Source organism: Serinus canaria, chromosome 4 (genome assembly GCF_022539315.1).
Source record: "Serinus canaria isolate serCan28SL12 chromosome 4, serCan2020, whole genome shotgun sequence".
In the NCBI taxonomy this organism is placed as follows: domain Eukaryota; kingdom Metazoa; phylum Chordata; class Aves; order Passeriformes; family Fringillidae; genus Serinus; species Serinus canaria.
In genome coordinates this window covers 40,099,814-40,115,821 of record NC_066317.1, presented here as the reverse complement: position 1 = coordinate 40,115,821, position 16,008 = coordinate 40,099,814, and the positions used below count along the sequence as shown (strand labels likewise).

The following is a 16,008-nucleotide window of genomic DNA, read 5'->3' as shown; positions in this document are numbered from 1 at the left end:
GCCACTGATAGGGTGGTACAAAAGTTGTTTTGATGTATGTTTCTATCTCCAGTGTCTGCAATTCAGCTAAATATTCCTCTTTTTCTCCAATATCATCCAAATGATGGACTTGTTTCCTAAAATGAATGTTTACTTTCCATTAATAAGTAAATGGCAATGTAACAACTTAATCTTACTCATGTGTAAATGAAATTAATTTTGTTTTTACTAGTTTCTACATTGCATATATGAGAAGCAATTCCTCCATACATTTATCTATTTCTGCAGTAGAGTATGTAAGGAAAAATCTCAGGGTTGCTGTAAAAAAAGACCTCATAAAACTGGTACATGCAATGCCTCTATTTTCATTAGTTATTTTACTCTAAGGGTAAAAGTGTACATGTGCTAGTCAAATAAAACTGTGACATTAAATTTTAGTTCTAGATTTTTTAATCTCTGTGCAATATACAAATTTTCTACTGAGTTTATATGCAAGAGGAATTCATGATTAGAATCAATTTTTCTAAATTACTGTTTTGTCAAGTACCAGAAATAGACTGGGCTCGTTCCATGATGTACATCTGTTGTTTTTTGTTTGGTTTGGTTTTTACTGTAGTGAAAAATTGGAAATTTTTTTTAGAGAATGCACATTTGGTTGCTTTTGACATCTCAATCTGGTTATCTGAATATTCCACTTGGTATGCTTAATATGGCATTATAAAATATTTCTTCTCCTAAAGAAATAGACTAAATCCATCTGGTAGTAGACTTGGAATTACCACAGCTATTTAAAAGTAGTCCAAAAGAAAAAGGAAAAAAAAAAAAAGAAATAAAATGAAAGAAAATTCTTTGGAGATAATAAAATGTCAAAGCCAAATTTACAACAGGCATCTCAGCCCTCTGTTCAGACAGGCTTCAGTTTGGTGTCTGAACATGCAAAATGCTGATCTACATCTAAGAGCCATGTAACTCATGAATTTAAATGGACAGTTTTGATTATTACCTGTGGATATCTATTTGTGTATCAACCCAAGAACAGGCAAAGATATACTACAGATGTAATTTTGTTCATTGTCCATGTTCTGTACTTGAGTATTGCTGATGTAGTGCTGTGTTGACCATCTGGTACAAAAAGAATGAAGTTACTTAGTGGTCTTCAGTAGTATATTTTCAATGAATAATCAAAACATTACTAAATTGCTAGATGAAGGATAGATTGTAGGAACATCATTTGACTAGCAAGTCATAAAAAGGGATTTTCCTTTATTGCTTTTACTTTCTACTCCAGTAGTTTGGGAGATACTTAGTGACACTAAGCCAAGTGCAGCTTCTAAGTCAAAATGATTCATTCATTTTAAGTCTCTTAGAAGGGGAGATAATAGAAAAAGCTCTGTCAGCAAAACTGAATCCAAAAGCCCAACAAAATCAATTGCCTGTGTATTGATCTTGGTAGAACAGGGATTGCAGTCATCTCCAGAACTGCCAGCAGCAGGGAATTTGCAGACTTTAGTGCTCAGTTTCTTTTTGTTTGCTGCCCTCTGCGGTTGAAGCTGTAAATTAAAGTGGACTTGGCTGCATGGAGTTAGCCTTACATACTTTTTAACACCCTCATTTTATTTGCTACCCAAGAAGAAATGAAAACTTAAAAACTAGATAAAATACATTATTTCTAGATTTTTCTTTACCAGCAGAAACACAAGGGTTCTAAATCTTGCAGCTAATTGCAAGAGTATTTGAAGTTGAAAAGGGAGGCACCTCCCATTCTCATTTTTGTCTTCTTGGCTGGTTTAGGGGAGCCCAGTTGATCTGTCAGTGTGTTCTGCCTCCCTGCAAGGAGGGACATGGTTCCATCACTGTGTAGGTGTGGGGCTGCTGCTCTTCAGGGCACCTTGAGGCTCAGAGTAATGTCAGTAGGCCAGGACTTCTAGGGCCAAAAGTTCCACAATTCTTATCCTATAAACATTTAAAATTATTTGTTTGTTTTGTGTAAATACACCCATTTGCTTTCTGTGAAAATTAATTTCTTGGTCGAATATAAAGGTAAATGCATGCAATCTTTAAACATACAGTAACTTAGTTTGGAGAAAGGATGGAAAATAATTATTTAGTAATCTGTCTTCTCAGATTATACAGACGCAAATTGTGGAATTTTTTTAAGATAAGCAAAAAAACCTATAAATATGGCAAGCATTCCCTGTAATTCCTGCATATCAACATGATATACAGAGTTATCTTCTGTGTTTTGCATCTGTCAGTTTTTGCCCTCATGCCTTCTTATCCCTGTAGAAGAGAATCCTGTAGTTTTTTCTTTCTAGTCTGTATTAAATTCAGACATTCTAGGAGTCAGCTCCTGAAACTAATTTCAGTAGTGTTTCTCTATGAAAGACTTGGATGTCTGTAGTTGAGTTCAAGCAGTTGTCATCAGTGCTGCTGAGCTACAGCTGTGGCTGGTGGAAATGTAAGGGCCCAACCCCAGAGGAGCTTCACTTCCTAACCCTTCTGTGGAGCACAGCAAGTTTTTTCATCAGTGGAATTTACTTCCCTCTGCATTCACAGGAAAACTACTTCTCTTACTTGAAAGGGCATTGTAAAGATAAGTGTGTAAAACAACAGCTGGGGTCCAGATATTTCATGAACAGCTCACAGATATGTGAGCACCAAGGTAGTTCTGAAGGATTGTTGACCTTTCAATAGACCAGAGTTGGCAGGCTGTCCCAGTAACACCAAAGGCAGCAAGAAAAGTGCTGTAATATGTTTAATTACCTGAAATGGTCAAAAGCACAGTGTTATCTCTTGCAGAAAGCAGAAATAGCTGTATGTGATTGCTCCAGTCTATTGGTGGCAGTTCAGTTGGAGGAAAAAGTGTTCCATACTTGATCACCAGTGTCATTCTTTATGAAGGACCCTGTCTTCTTTGATGAGTGCTTTCTAGGGCACACCATAATTAGTGTCTAGGTTCTGATAATTACAGTTCTGGAGAAGCAAATTTTAAATTCAGAAATGTCTTTAACAAGAGGATTTCTCTGTTTCAGAGATCTGTAAGCCAACAGCCCACTGTAATTCTGTGCTGCATGAAAGCCTACATCAGATGCTACAAAGAAACTGAAGCTATTTAGAAAGTAATTAATGCAGCCAAGTTTACAGTTGATTAGATATCCCATTGAGAGCTGTACTGTTTTGCACTGTCATGCTTTCATGCTGCCTGAATAAATCAGTCAATTATTCTTCTGTTCACTGAAGAATTTCCTTAATACTATCTTCAATTGCTACTTTATCCCTTGGTTGTGAGAATTTTCAGATGAAAACAATGTATTCCACTGTCGAAAAAAACGCTTCATTATGTCAACAAGGCTATGGAAGATAAAGCATTTCACAGTACTGCTGAAACAAATATTATAGAATGCATAATTATTTTTGTTCCCTATCTTTTGACCCAGGGATTTAAAATATACCAGTTCCTTTTCATATGCTGAAGTGGCTTTTTAACATAGTCATGCTTGCGTGATGCATATTCCTTATCTCTGCTCAGTGCTTGCTTCAAGACATGAAGATTCAGAATTAACATGCTTTGTGAGAAGACAAAGAATGACCAAAAGCAATACAGATAAAGTTGTGTGTTTATTGCTGATCTGATGGGCAATTTCCTGCCTGTGCTGGAGAAGACAGTCATTTGAACCATCTTCCTAACAAGGAATCTTTAGCAGCATTAAATGTTATTAACTAATGCAGTGATGTTAAAGAAAAGGTCAAAGAGCCCTCTTAGCATTAATAGTGTAATTTTAAAATGTTTAACATCTTCCAGTCCTTGGAAGAACATCAACAAAAATAAAAAGTACTAAAGCTACCAGTGAATGACAGCTCTTGAACACGAATATTCTCTATCTTAAATACCATCTTCATTCTTTGATTTTATTCCATTTCTTCCCCCATATTTGTTCTATGTCTGTTTGTTGTTAAAGTGACACAGCATTTCTAGCACTTTGCTCAGTGTGTGCCTTTTCCTTCCCTTTTCCTTCCCAACTGCTCCAGACTGATCGCATAAACCCAGATGACATAGATTTAGAAAACGAACCCTGGTTTAAATTCTTTTCAGAGCTGGAGTTTGGACGCCCGGTAAGTGAGGACAGAATATTGATATTTCCACTTTAGGAAAAAGTATTTTTCGAATGAGGAATTTAAATTACCAAATTCAGCAAGTATAAGTCAGTAAAATTATTATAAGGGGTTTTTTTTGAGGAAGGGCAGCAAAGTCCATGAATACAAGTATTTTTTTCAAACAGACTCTTAACTTGCTAGAGTAGTTATAGTAATAGCTTTAATAAGGACTATGTATTAGATAAATAATAGCATGTAAGTATTTAATAACAAGACAAATTCCATAATAAACAGGGAGGTTTACTGGTTTCCCTAAACTTTTTGCATTTGGCTGGATTATTTTTTAACAATCTTCTAGGACAGAAAAATATGACAGTTTGCATTAGGGAAGCTAAGTTACAAATCATACCTTTTACTTAAAGGACCAGATATAAATTTAAATGTATGAAGCCAGAAACAAATTTCTTACAGCAGGAACTACTGAGGTTTTTTTTTCCTTTTCTTCATCTCTTTTATGCATACATGCAGAATATGTATTTTTTGCCTGAAAACAAAGATATGGCTTTTCTCTGTTTTCAAGCTGGACACCTGTTTGAATGTACAGATTTCAGTTCTGTTCCATTTTCACAAATAGCCACTACCCATCAAAGGGCTCTGGCAAACAGCTGCTGATTTAGACCTGCTGCCAGCACTTAGTCCTAAATTATAAACCTGAAGCATTCTATCTGGCCAAAACAGCTGAAAATCAGAAATATCTCAAATTTTCACCTCTGATTTCCTAAGCACTTGCAGTTCTTCTGCAAATACCATAGGTTTAATTGTATTTAAGCACCTAAGGCTGTATATTTTTCACAAAGGTAAAACAGTAACACTGTCCTTGAGGCAAGACTGAGAACTGTGTTTCACTTCGTCCCTGCACAACGCCTTAACAACTAGGTTGGAGATGCACCTGCTCTTGCTTTTGCACACTCCCTCTCTAGCTCCACAGAGCTCAAATTCTTTCCTGTACACTCTAACATCTTTAAGAAAAAGGATAGCAAATGTCTCCATCCCAGAAGAGTGTCTAAGAGGATAGCTGGAATATCCAGACAGGCAGGAAACTAAAAGTTAAAATCCTCTTAGAAAAAGGAGAGAAGTAAACCTAAGCACTCCCTCAGTCTTTTTAAGCATTCTCATAGCTCCCCGAGATTTTTTGAGTTTAAAAAGCAGAAGCCACAGGCCACAGACAGAAAATCTAAAGAAGACATGATCTTGAGAGTATCAGGATTTAAAATATCCCCATTTTTTTCTTTCCCTGTCAGCCAACAATTTTCTGGAGGCCTATCAGAATTTTAATTAGTGACATGCCAGCTACAGGAGGAGCCTGAGCACTTGACACAGGGCCTTGGAGGACACCCTGGAGCCAGGCACCTTAGTCCCTTCTGTAGCTAGCCATAAGCCAAAATCAAAACTCCCTGCTGCTTCAGAGAGAGCAGAAGAGAAAGCAAATCATATACACTCTTTTAAAACCTTAATGTTTTAATCATAGCATTTTAAAAATTATCCATTGAATACCCTGTGAGAATTTTAAAAAGAAATAAAGGTAGATATATCTGGGTTTAATTTCTTGTGCTGTGGTCTATAATGATATCACATTGTCATGGATTACTTTTTATCTCCATTATCCTGCTATTGATGTGGTATCATCATTTCTCCCTCTAGGTGGACAGAAACAGTACAGATAAATTCTTCTGATTAACCATATCTCAACAATATTTTACTGATAACAATACCTTTTAAGATAAAATATATTGAAATTCCTCCAAGAGAGCATAACTGTGATGCTTCAGACTTTTCTCTTTCAGTGTTAAAAACTGCTAGTGTTTATTCAACCATTCCAGTTGTGAATTTTACCACGTAAAGTTACTAACATTTTATTAAGATATTTTAAAAATAGCACATTTATCCTTCCTTTCTACCCGTGTGTGTCACTCTTTGTATCTGACGCTGTCAACACTTAATTTCTAACTGTGTCACCTTTTCCACATGTTTCATTCCTTGCTGCCATTGATCCTACTCCATTTCATCTCTACACTTCTGCTTTTATGATGCAGCCACCTAAAAAGCTTTTGGACTATGTTCAAGACAGTTCTTCTGGTGTTTCCAATGAGGTAAATGAATGGTTCTTTTTCAGATGATTCTCTTGGTAAGAAGGGTTGGAATGCTCACCATTGATATCTTAGGTTTGTTAAAATTTAGTGGTTTCCTTCTGATAGCTATGAGACATTTCTAATTCACAATCATTGTATCTTTGTCTTCATATCTTTCCAGATCACTAGTGCATATGGATGTTGATCTTATTATCCTAGGAACTGTGAGTCCTTATACCCAAAACTTCTCAGAGATTAACACCCAGAATTACACAACACTCCATATGTCTCTAACTCTTTTCAGAGTTGGGCAAGTGCATTGCTCAATTAATCCACTGGCACAGGATATTTTTTTATTAAAATGTCTGACTGCAAATTGTATGTGTCGAGTGAAAGCCTTTGTGGCTAAGCTGTCATTTCTCCAATTAAGCATTTATGAATAAGGTTGCTCATCAGGTAAAACAGCAGGTAATAGTAGTTTTGTAATTTATAAGTCAGGATTGACAGTTGCTGTCAGTACTCCAAATAAAATTAATCAAGATCAGGTAGTGGGCTGACATTGCCCTACTCTGAGTGGGAGAGATTCAGGCTTTCATTACTTCTCCACTCCCTCCCCATTTTTACAGCGTTAGGGCAGAAGTCAGTGAATCCTCTGCTGGCAACTTTGCTTCATATGGTGGCTTTACTTCATCCATATTTGTGATTCACTCTCATCTTCTGTAGTTTCTCCAAAAGTTAAACTCAAATTGTGGTCTTAAATTTTTGCTGTTTGCAATTTACCCTGGTTTGATTTTAAGCTCTCTATATATCTAGAAAAACCTCATAGTTGTGAAATTTGGGCCCAGTTCTCTGAAAGAAAAAGCTTCTAGGCCTTTTCTAATTCCTGTTGGTTTTCAATATATCAAGGAAGGCAATTCAAAAGCCCTAACATGACTTTGAAATATTTCCATGTTCAGTAGGTCTCGGTAAAATGGCTATAAAGTAACACTGATTTTCTCTTTGATTAATTTACAAAGAAGTCCTCTCTTTAATTTTGAAATTTTAATAATCTTTAAATATGATAAATCATGTTCAAAAATGACAGCAACCTAATACTTCTCTGGAGGGGGAGACTATTCAAAATAGCTTGATAAAGTATTATAGCCATCATGCATACAAGGTATTTGTTATTTTCCTTTTACCTTTGCCTACTTTCCTTAGCTCCATTTTTAGTCAGCATTAAAGTCTTGATGCATGAAAATAGCTAAAATACTGGCCTAATTCTAAATATATATATAATTTTTAGTACAACTAAATCAAAGTATTCAAAAAAGATTTTATTTGGTAGTTTGGAGTTGTGCTCTCCAATATTTAATTTTTTTTCAAGTTGCCTTTATTCATATAGAGCAGTATTCATATTGTGGAAGATGGCTAATTATTTTTGGAGATGGGAGGGATGTGTTCAGTTGGGCCATCTAAAAGTTGGTCAATAAACACCCCAGAGATGACAGGACAGCTGCAAACAGTAAAACAAGTAGTAAAAAACAACCACACCCAACGTTTACTTTCACCTTTCCTCTATATGTCACATCAATGAAGCTCTGCCTGTGGAGAGAAGGCATAAACTCCACACATTCTGTGAACAATAACAGATGCCTGTAGTAAAAATTAGTGTAATAAAAATTAGTGTTGTAGAATGGGCAGCTTACAGGATCTGTCATAGAGAAAAAGCTTCAAAGCCAGCATCAAATAAAGGATAAAAAGACAAGTTGCATTCAAGGTGATAAAAGAATCTTAAGGATGAAGAGTGAAAGCCAGTAACCCATCAGTCAATTTTGGCATGGTAGGCACTTCACTTCTAGCCATCTGTGTGTAGCCTGGGGAGTGCTGGTGGTGAGGAAGTTCCCTCTGGTGTGATTTCCATTGTGTGATCCCATAGCCTTCCACAGGAGACAGTGAGGATCTGCTCCACCCTTGGGAGTGCCATCATGGTCTGTACAGGCATGGAGCTACTACAGGTGGTGGGAAGCAATCACTGCCTCAGGACCATTTGGCCACTGTCAGCTCCCAGGTGGTCAGTGGTAGCAAGTGAAGTGGTTGGCATCTGCACAAAAGAATCCACAATGACAATTTACCTGCAGGGTCTGCACCCCTTTGTACAACAGCTCTGAGAGATCACCTGTGGTCCTGAATTTCCTTCCTGGCTGGTTCCAGACCGTGGCAGGGACTGGTCAAGAGGAGGAAGATGGTTGTGGCCAGTTTTGAAATGTGACTCAGGTGTTTTCCAGGACAGGCTGAATGTGTGTTTTATGGGTAGTGTAGGGAAGCACACAGACCAGAGGCCTTTGCTTACTGTGGTTATGCTGGCTGTTGGTGTGAGCAACTCTGTGTCTGCCTTCTGTGGTTTTATTGCAGGCACACCCCATAGTATTGGATATGTATCTTTAAATCACTGCATTTGGAGAGTGATGGGAGAATTGTCACAAAGTACTTTTAAGCCTTCAGAGGGTGTAAAGAAAAACTTAAAACTATGAACTATGTGAACATTTGGAATTATCTTAGCTCAAGTTTTAGATAACATTTGTTTCACATTGTGGCATGTTTGTGTGGCTCTCCCCACCTCACAGTCCTAAAAAATCTCTTCCCAAATATTCTAGGACTGCTGGTGACTTCTGGAGATGTACCTAAGTGTCAGTTCACAGATCTGGGTGAAGTTCTGTTCATGAACTTGCAAATGAAATCACTGGGGAAAAAAACAATCCAACAAAAGAAATGACTTGCACAGCCCATGGCTGCCATTACTTTGGCAGTCCTTCAGGACAAAGATTTTTCCATGAGGGAAAAAGCCAAGAAGGCTCTCTATAAAGGGAAAAAATATTTTCTGCACCTTAGAAACCTTTATGATAGTTCTGTTTCTAGTCCATTGAGTTATGGAAAGCTGAAATGACATGGCAGGAACTTGAAAGAAGTTCAATTCTTGAATCTGACTGCTTTGTACCTATGAAGAAATACCCCAGGAACCATGAAGTTCATTCTAGATTCATACCTGGGTACCAGAATTGTAAAATTCCTTAATTCTGACTGAAGGCCTGAAATGGTTGATTTAAAATCAGGAGTCATTTAAAGTTGACTTTGTATTAATAATAGAGTTGTAGAAGTTCCATCTCCCAGTGTTCATGCAGTAGCTACATCTGTAACTCCATAAGCAATGACTGATCTTTCTTACCAGGATTATAAGGTACACAAGGCCAGTTGCTCACTACAAACGTCATGGGATTGACAAAAGTTTCTGTTTCTTATTGATTGTAGGATTTTGGTGAGTAACTGAGAGATGAAGAGAAGCTTTGCAGACCTCACATGTACATAAAGGAATAATTTTCAGATGTTTCTGTTTTTATAGTAAAAATTTGTTTCAGCTGTCCTGTGTCTAGTTTTGAAAAGTATATAGAAAAGCATGATTTGGGATCATTATTTAGCAGTGCTTTAAAGGAAAAAAATTACTGAAGTAGAATAGGTAATGAAATCTAGTGATGCTTTTTAAAAGCTGCATAATTTATTCTCATGAAATGTTGCTGTGTCTGTGATGGAGTGCTCAGGATGTCAATTATCATGGGCTATTGTAGCAGGATTTGCCACAAGTAGCAAGGAGTCATCAAACATGATAAACAGAAATTGTCCCTCTATTTCAAATACAAAGATAACAATCCATGTGTTTGTTTTCACAGGCTTCCTTATATCATCACTATTCAACAGACAGAGGCCTGGACAGGCCCTCCAGGTAAGAAGTACTATCTCTACTTCAGCAGACACAGATTATCCAGCCTGAGGGTCTTCTTTGGGACCTGACACCAGCAGATGTAGTGAAGAGTCAGATCCTAACATTCACCTTGTGAGCTACTGGCAAATTATCTGCTTGAAGTGTTGATTTTGATACTGATGTGTAGATTTTATTTTAGTTTTACAAGGACTTAGTGTTTGCTTTTAATTTAACCACACTGTGTTGTGGGTCTTTCCACTAACATCCCTGAGCTTCTCTCTCAACAGCAGTGATTTATTCTTCACCCTTACTGCCTGCAGTGAATTCAGTGCTGTTTCCCTAAGCATGATGCCTTGACTATTCTCAGTCTCTATCCTTTTCATATCTTTGCACCTAAACTCTAGTTCCAAAAAATAGTCTAAAAGAACTCAATGCATTTATTTCAAGGAAAATGGCATAGTAATGTTGTGTACAACTTTAAAACAATCAGGTTAAAAACAAATTAATGTTTTCACTGCAAAACAGGCTGTAAGATATGTGAGACCAGTGCTTCTTCCCTTTACGTGTTTTTCATCTATTTATTTTGGCATTTTTTAATCTACAAACCAATAATATAATTACAACCTTACTTCTTAAATTCCTGAATTCTGCTCTCAGAGTCAGGCTGCTACTGATACTGCTTCTTTCTGTAGTTCTGCAAGTACTGCGAGTGACTACAGAAAGCGAAGGAAGTCAGAGCCTGCAGTGAGTCACCAGAGGGCACACAGTGACCAGAACGCCAACAGACCTAACCTGGGCAGGACAGACACACAGGGCTCTTCTTCCACCCTTAGGAAGCCTCTAACTAGCTCATCTCCTTCCTCTCCATCACGAGCTAAAGGTGAGACCTCATTAGTCAGCAGAAAAGTGCTGAGGATGTGTTGTACTATCTGTTGGTGTCAGCTGCCTGGGTGTGTGTCCCTGGGGGATGTGATGTGAAGCAACAGCTTTGGGCCTTTCCTGACTTGTTCATTCTTACAGGGCTAATTTTAAGCTAGAAAGCTGGGTTTGTAACAAGGATTTTCCAGTTTCAACTGCTTGTTCTAACAAAAGAGAATTGGCTAAAAGAAGACTATGAATTCTACCACAATATATAAACCCTAATATTTTTATTTACTCTACTACTCTCTTACTAGATTATTGTGATTTTAAAACTGGTTTTATTATATTGAGAGAGTAAATTGAGACAACCTGTAAGATTAAAGTGTGTGTCCAGGATAGTAGACCTTTCAAATCCATAGCTGATGTCTTAGCTGTCAGTTATCAGGACCTAATCAATAGGTAATCAAGAAAACATCCACAGTTATCAGAACCTAGTTTAATCAAGAAGGCATCCATAATCTGATTTTTACTTTCTAAATCCTTGGAAGTATTTAGTACAGCTGATGCAATCTAATTAGCTGATTTTTGGCAAGTAACTCACCATCCTGTTACTGTTTTCCACATCTCTCCAGGAAAGAGATCACAGAGTCAGTTGTTCATTTGGGTTTGGAAGTTTGGATGGGTTTTTCTAGAAAGACAAGAAAGCTTCCAGTAAAACATAAAATGGAAGTAATATATAGAATAATATTGAATATAATATGTCTCCTGTTCAAATTATTATTTTTCTATTCTCTTATTTGCTCTATTTTGTAGCTATACTACTCAGTAAACCTCTGTAACAGTAAATTCTCAGTGAAAAGAACATAATATCCAGACTGCAACAGAAGGTGTCAAAGAAAAGCAATGAGGAACATTGAGAGTGAGGTGGTTGAAAAGCAAATGTTTTTTTAAAATTTAAAACATTAAGGTGTTACAGCAGTAATTTTAAAAGTGGAATAACTCATCCATTTGGCTTACCAGGCCAGGCAGTAAAAATTAATTGATTCCACTTGCCTGCACGTGCCTTTGACTCCACCACCAATAACAAGCACTAAGAGTGACTTCAACACTTCCTGTGTTTGAAAATCCTTCTATTAAGAATATCTTGCACAGCCAATTAGCTTTCAGAAGGTGCCACTGTTCTCTCCCAGCATTATGACCCCTGTAGAATGTTAATTTTTCTTGAACTAAACCAATTTGTTAAAGAAGGAGCACATTATAAACTGTTTGATCACCATGAATTTTGAACTCAAGTATTTCAGTTTCAGCTCTAGATTCCATTTTTTTTAGAAAGCAGACTGAGCTGTTTGAAGCATCCTTCCTGAACTGAATATTCCCACTATAAACTATTTTTGAAAGTTCAGTGCAATTATGAAAGACCACCATTTCAAATTTGTCTAGTAGTGTCTTCTAGATCTACCATGGACTTAAAAATATGTCTTAAAGCTTCAAAACTCAGGCCTTTGTTATGGAAGTCAATCTAAGGGTTATTTTTACTTCTACATTGTGGTTAAGCTCAGTAAACTGATACACCTTCCTTTACACTTGTATAGCCCTTCCTGAGCTACCTTGTTCTGCCCTGCATAAGCTGTACAAAACACTGCTCCCTTCAGGCTACCCCCCAGGGAAGGAGCAGGCTACCTGTGAATGACATGGAGAAATTTCCTATTTAATCTGATACAAAGATTTATCTTTATTTTAACTATCTCAGAAGATGTGGATGCTGTGAACTCTGGGTATTATACAGGTTAAAAACCATAAACAACTTTTTCAGAATGCCCTGTTAGAAAAGTCAGTATTACCCTGAGGTCTAGGTTTGTTGTGTGGCTTCATCTTTAAATCCTTTGCAGCTTTTATTGTCTGTTGACCTGCTTAAAAATCCCAATTAATCCCCAATTCATGCTTGGTTTCTTATGTTGCTTTGATGGCAGGGGTTGTGGAGGAGATAACATCTCCATAATTAATAAGGAATTCTTTCTGTTGTTTAAATTATCATGAGTGCATTTTTGCAGCTGGAAAATAACTTAATTATTAGCTCTGCAGTCCTAGGCTGTAACTAACTATGTACTGACCTAAGCTAATAGATGCTCTAATTGCTATCTCTTTTCTAGTCTTTCTAATACTTACTGATGCTAATTCCAACTTTCTAAATCTTTTAATTTCTGGCAATGTCTCTTTTTTACCATGCTGCTCTATGGATCATAAAGGTGGGGATATTAGCAAAGTATATCCATCCCTTTTAAGTTACTCAGTGCACAACCACAACACCTCAAATGAATTAGATTACTGTAGCACTTACAGACAACATTTAGCTGTTCCAAATGATTCAAGAAGGGCAACCAGCTACAAGAATGGCTGGCAAATGACTCGCCAAAATGCAGAAGTCTGGAGTAGCACAGAGGAAGCTGCTTCTCCAAAGAGGAAATCTCGTAGCTGTGATGACCTGTTGACAGATGATCACGATAGCTATCCCGATGCACAGGCCAAGGCTGAAAGCATGGGCTCTCTGTTATGTGAGGAGGACTCCAAAGAAATTTGCTCAATGAACTGGAACTCCCCATACGCCGAGGGCCGTGGTAGTGGTAGGTCAAGAGTTCGTCACAGATCTGCGCACGATGCTCCAGGTTTCCTGAAGATGTACAAAAAGATGCATCGCATCAATCGCAAGGACTTGATGAATTCGGAGGTGATTTGTTCTGTCAAGTCCAGAATACTGCAATATGAAAAAGAACAGCACAAAGGTATTCTTCAAGGCTGGAGAGAGTCGTCTACCGAGGAGGTGCCCAGAGACATGGTGCCAACCAGAATATCTGAATTTGAAAAGTTAATTCAGAAGTCAAAATCGATGCCGAACCTCGGTGATGACATGTTGTCAACAGTTACATTAGAGCCTCCTAGAAATGGCTTGTGTCCAAAGAGGCGATTTTCTATCGAATCCCTGCTGGAAGAAGAAACTCCAGTCAGACATCCCTCTCAGGTACAACGGAGCTACAAGTCTAAAACCCTGGTGCCAATTCATATTGAAGTGACCAGTGATGAGCCACAACGATCACATATAGATTTTTCAGACAGTGATCAAGACGGAGTGGTTTCTGATCTCAGTGACTTTATCCAGATAGAGGGTTCATCCTTTTGTAGTGAAAGTGACTTTGATCACTTTTCCTTCGCTTCATCTGAAAGCTTTTATGGATCAGGCCATCACCACCACCACCATCACCACCATCACAGGCATCTCATCAGCTCCTGCAAAGGGCGCTGCCCAGCATCCTACACCCGCTTCACCACCATGCTAAAACATGAAAGGGCTAAGCAGGAAACCACTGAAGATCCAAGGAGACAGGAAGCAGAATCCGGCCTGTCTAAGATAGCATTCCTCGTCAGTCCAGTGCCTTTCCGGAGGAAAAAAAGTGCAGCTCCTAAAAAACAAACTGAAAAGAAAAAATGCAAGTCATCTGTGTTTGAAGCACTAGATTCTGCACTTAAAGACATCTGTGACCAAATCAAAGCTGAAAAAAGGCGGGGAAGCTTGCCCGACAACAGTATATTACACAGACTTATTACTGAGCTGCTTCCAGACATTCCAGAAAGGAATTCATCTCTTAAAGCTCTGAAAAAGAGTCCCACGCACCAGCCTTTTCATCCACTGCCTCAAGATGGTGCTATCCATTGCCCACTGTACCAGAATGATTGTGGAAGATTACCTCTTAGTGCCTCTTTTCCAGACATGGATGCAACTAACAACAATGATAGTGCACTGTGTTTCCAAGGTGGATTAACTTTCTTCCTCTGTCCTTGTGATTGACTTATCCAACCTTACTCCCTGTGTTTCCCACCCTTTCTCATTCCACTTTGTGTCATCTATAAGAAGCTTTCATCCCACAAAATTCTTAGTGAAGGATATAATTTTCACATAGGTGTTGAGGATGGATGAATTTGCTGTCTATTCACAAAATACAGTAATCAGGACAACTGATGCATTTCAACAAATTGAAACTAAATTAGTTCTATAAATTATAATGATGTTACTAAGCAGTGAATTTGTGCATCATAAGATGCTAGTCAAACTAAAATCAACATGCAGGTAACCCTTTCTTTACCACTAAGAAAAATAGACTGTTGAATCTAAAATGTATTTTACTATATAATTTTGTTAAATTTAAGTGATAAAAATGCTTTTAATTCTACCAGTATCATGGAAAGTCAATTCTGTTTTCTTATGAGTCCACTACTTTGTGTTACTTTTTGTGAATAGATATTAAGGTCATTTTAGGAAGTTTCCATTTCCACTATTCAAACAATTTCCAATTTCTGTGGCAGCAAAACTAATTCTTTCCATAGAATTTCAAAATGTCAGTGAAATTTTGAGAAATTTCCTGTCTTCTTAGAAGGGAATTTCTCAGTAATCAAAACGTGAATGAAATTGTCAGGATAAGTATGATCGATCTGTTTTTAAAGTTACTGCTTTGAGTTGTTTATTGTTCTGCCTCTTTTTTTTCGATTTTTCTTCTATTTTAATCAAAGAAAAGAAAAAAATAGTTAAAATATAGTCTTGAAATCCCAAATGAATGTAAGAGAGAATGTCTTTAATATACAAATTATGCAATATTTGATCAGACTCATCCTTATTCTCACATATTTTTGTGTAACTTTTGCAAGTAGCACAATAATAAATATGTATTTCAAGAGAAATCAGAATTGAAGCTGTTACCATCTTTTGTTAACTAGTTGTAATAGGCATATTTAGAATATAAAACTTGGTAAAAAAACAGCTATAAAGCACAGTTCAGAATTGAATTAGTCATAATTGAGGCCTGATCATAATTAACCCTGGCAGACAGTACTACATGATGAGACTGAAGTTGTTGAAAAATGTTTTTTTCACATATTGTAGTTGCTAAATGAGAATTTTCCAGTCTGTGAAAACAAGGAAATCCATAGTGTAAAGTAAATGTGGGTTTCTAATAGCTTTTGCAGCTAGGAAGGAGCCTGGCATGAGGAAAGCAACACACACTGTCAACATTAATATCCATAAAGTAGCATGGAGAATGAGTAAAGCAGAATATTCCATTAGTTTCCATCAGCACCAGTCATGGCTGAGCTCTACTTCTAATCAAGTTTTCGTTTTTTGCTGGATGTGTGTGCATTTCTTACAGCCACACAGAGACCTGA

The 16,008-nt window shown here is 37.3% G+C and overlaps 1 protein-coding gene across 12 annotated transcripts in view; it reads left to right on the top strand.

The window, feature by feature from the left end:
• Positions 1-16,008, top strand: part of SORBS2 (sorbin and SH3 domain containing 2) — a 204,196-nt gene that overhangs the window by 163,936 nt on the left and 24,252 nt on the right. For 5 of the 12 annotated variants that reach the window (XM_018926555.3, XM_018926554.3, XM_050973800.1 and 2 more), the window contains 3 exons: positions 9,908-9,960; positions 10,632-10,819; positions 13,047-14,606. In XM_018926555.3, the coding sequence (XP_018782100.2) occupies positions 9,908-9,960; positions 10,632-10,819; positions 13,047-14,606 (1,801 nt within the window). Of the gene's footprint in view, positions 1-4,008; positions 4,093-6,167; positions 6,225-9,907; positions 9,961-10,631; positions 10,820-13,046; positions 14,607-16,008 lie in introns of all 12 variants that reach the window. The other 7 variants (XM_050973806.1, XM_050973803.1, XM_050973804.1 and 4 more) reach the window with 4 other exon arrangements.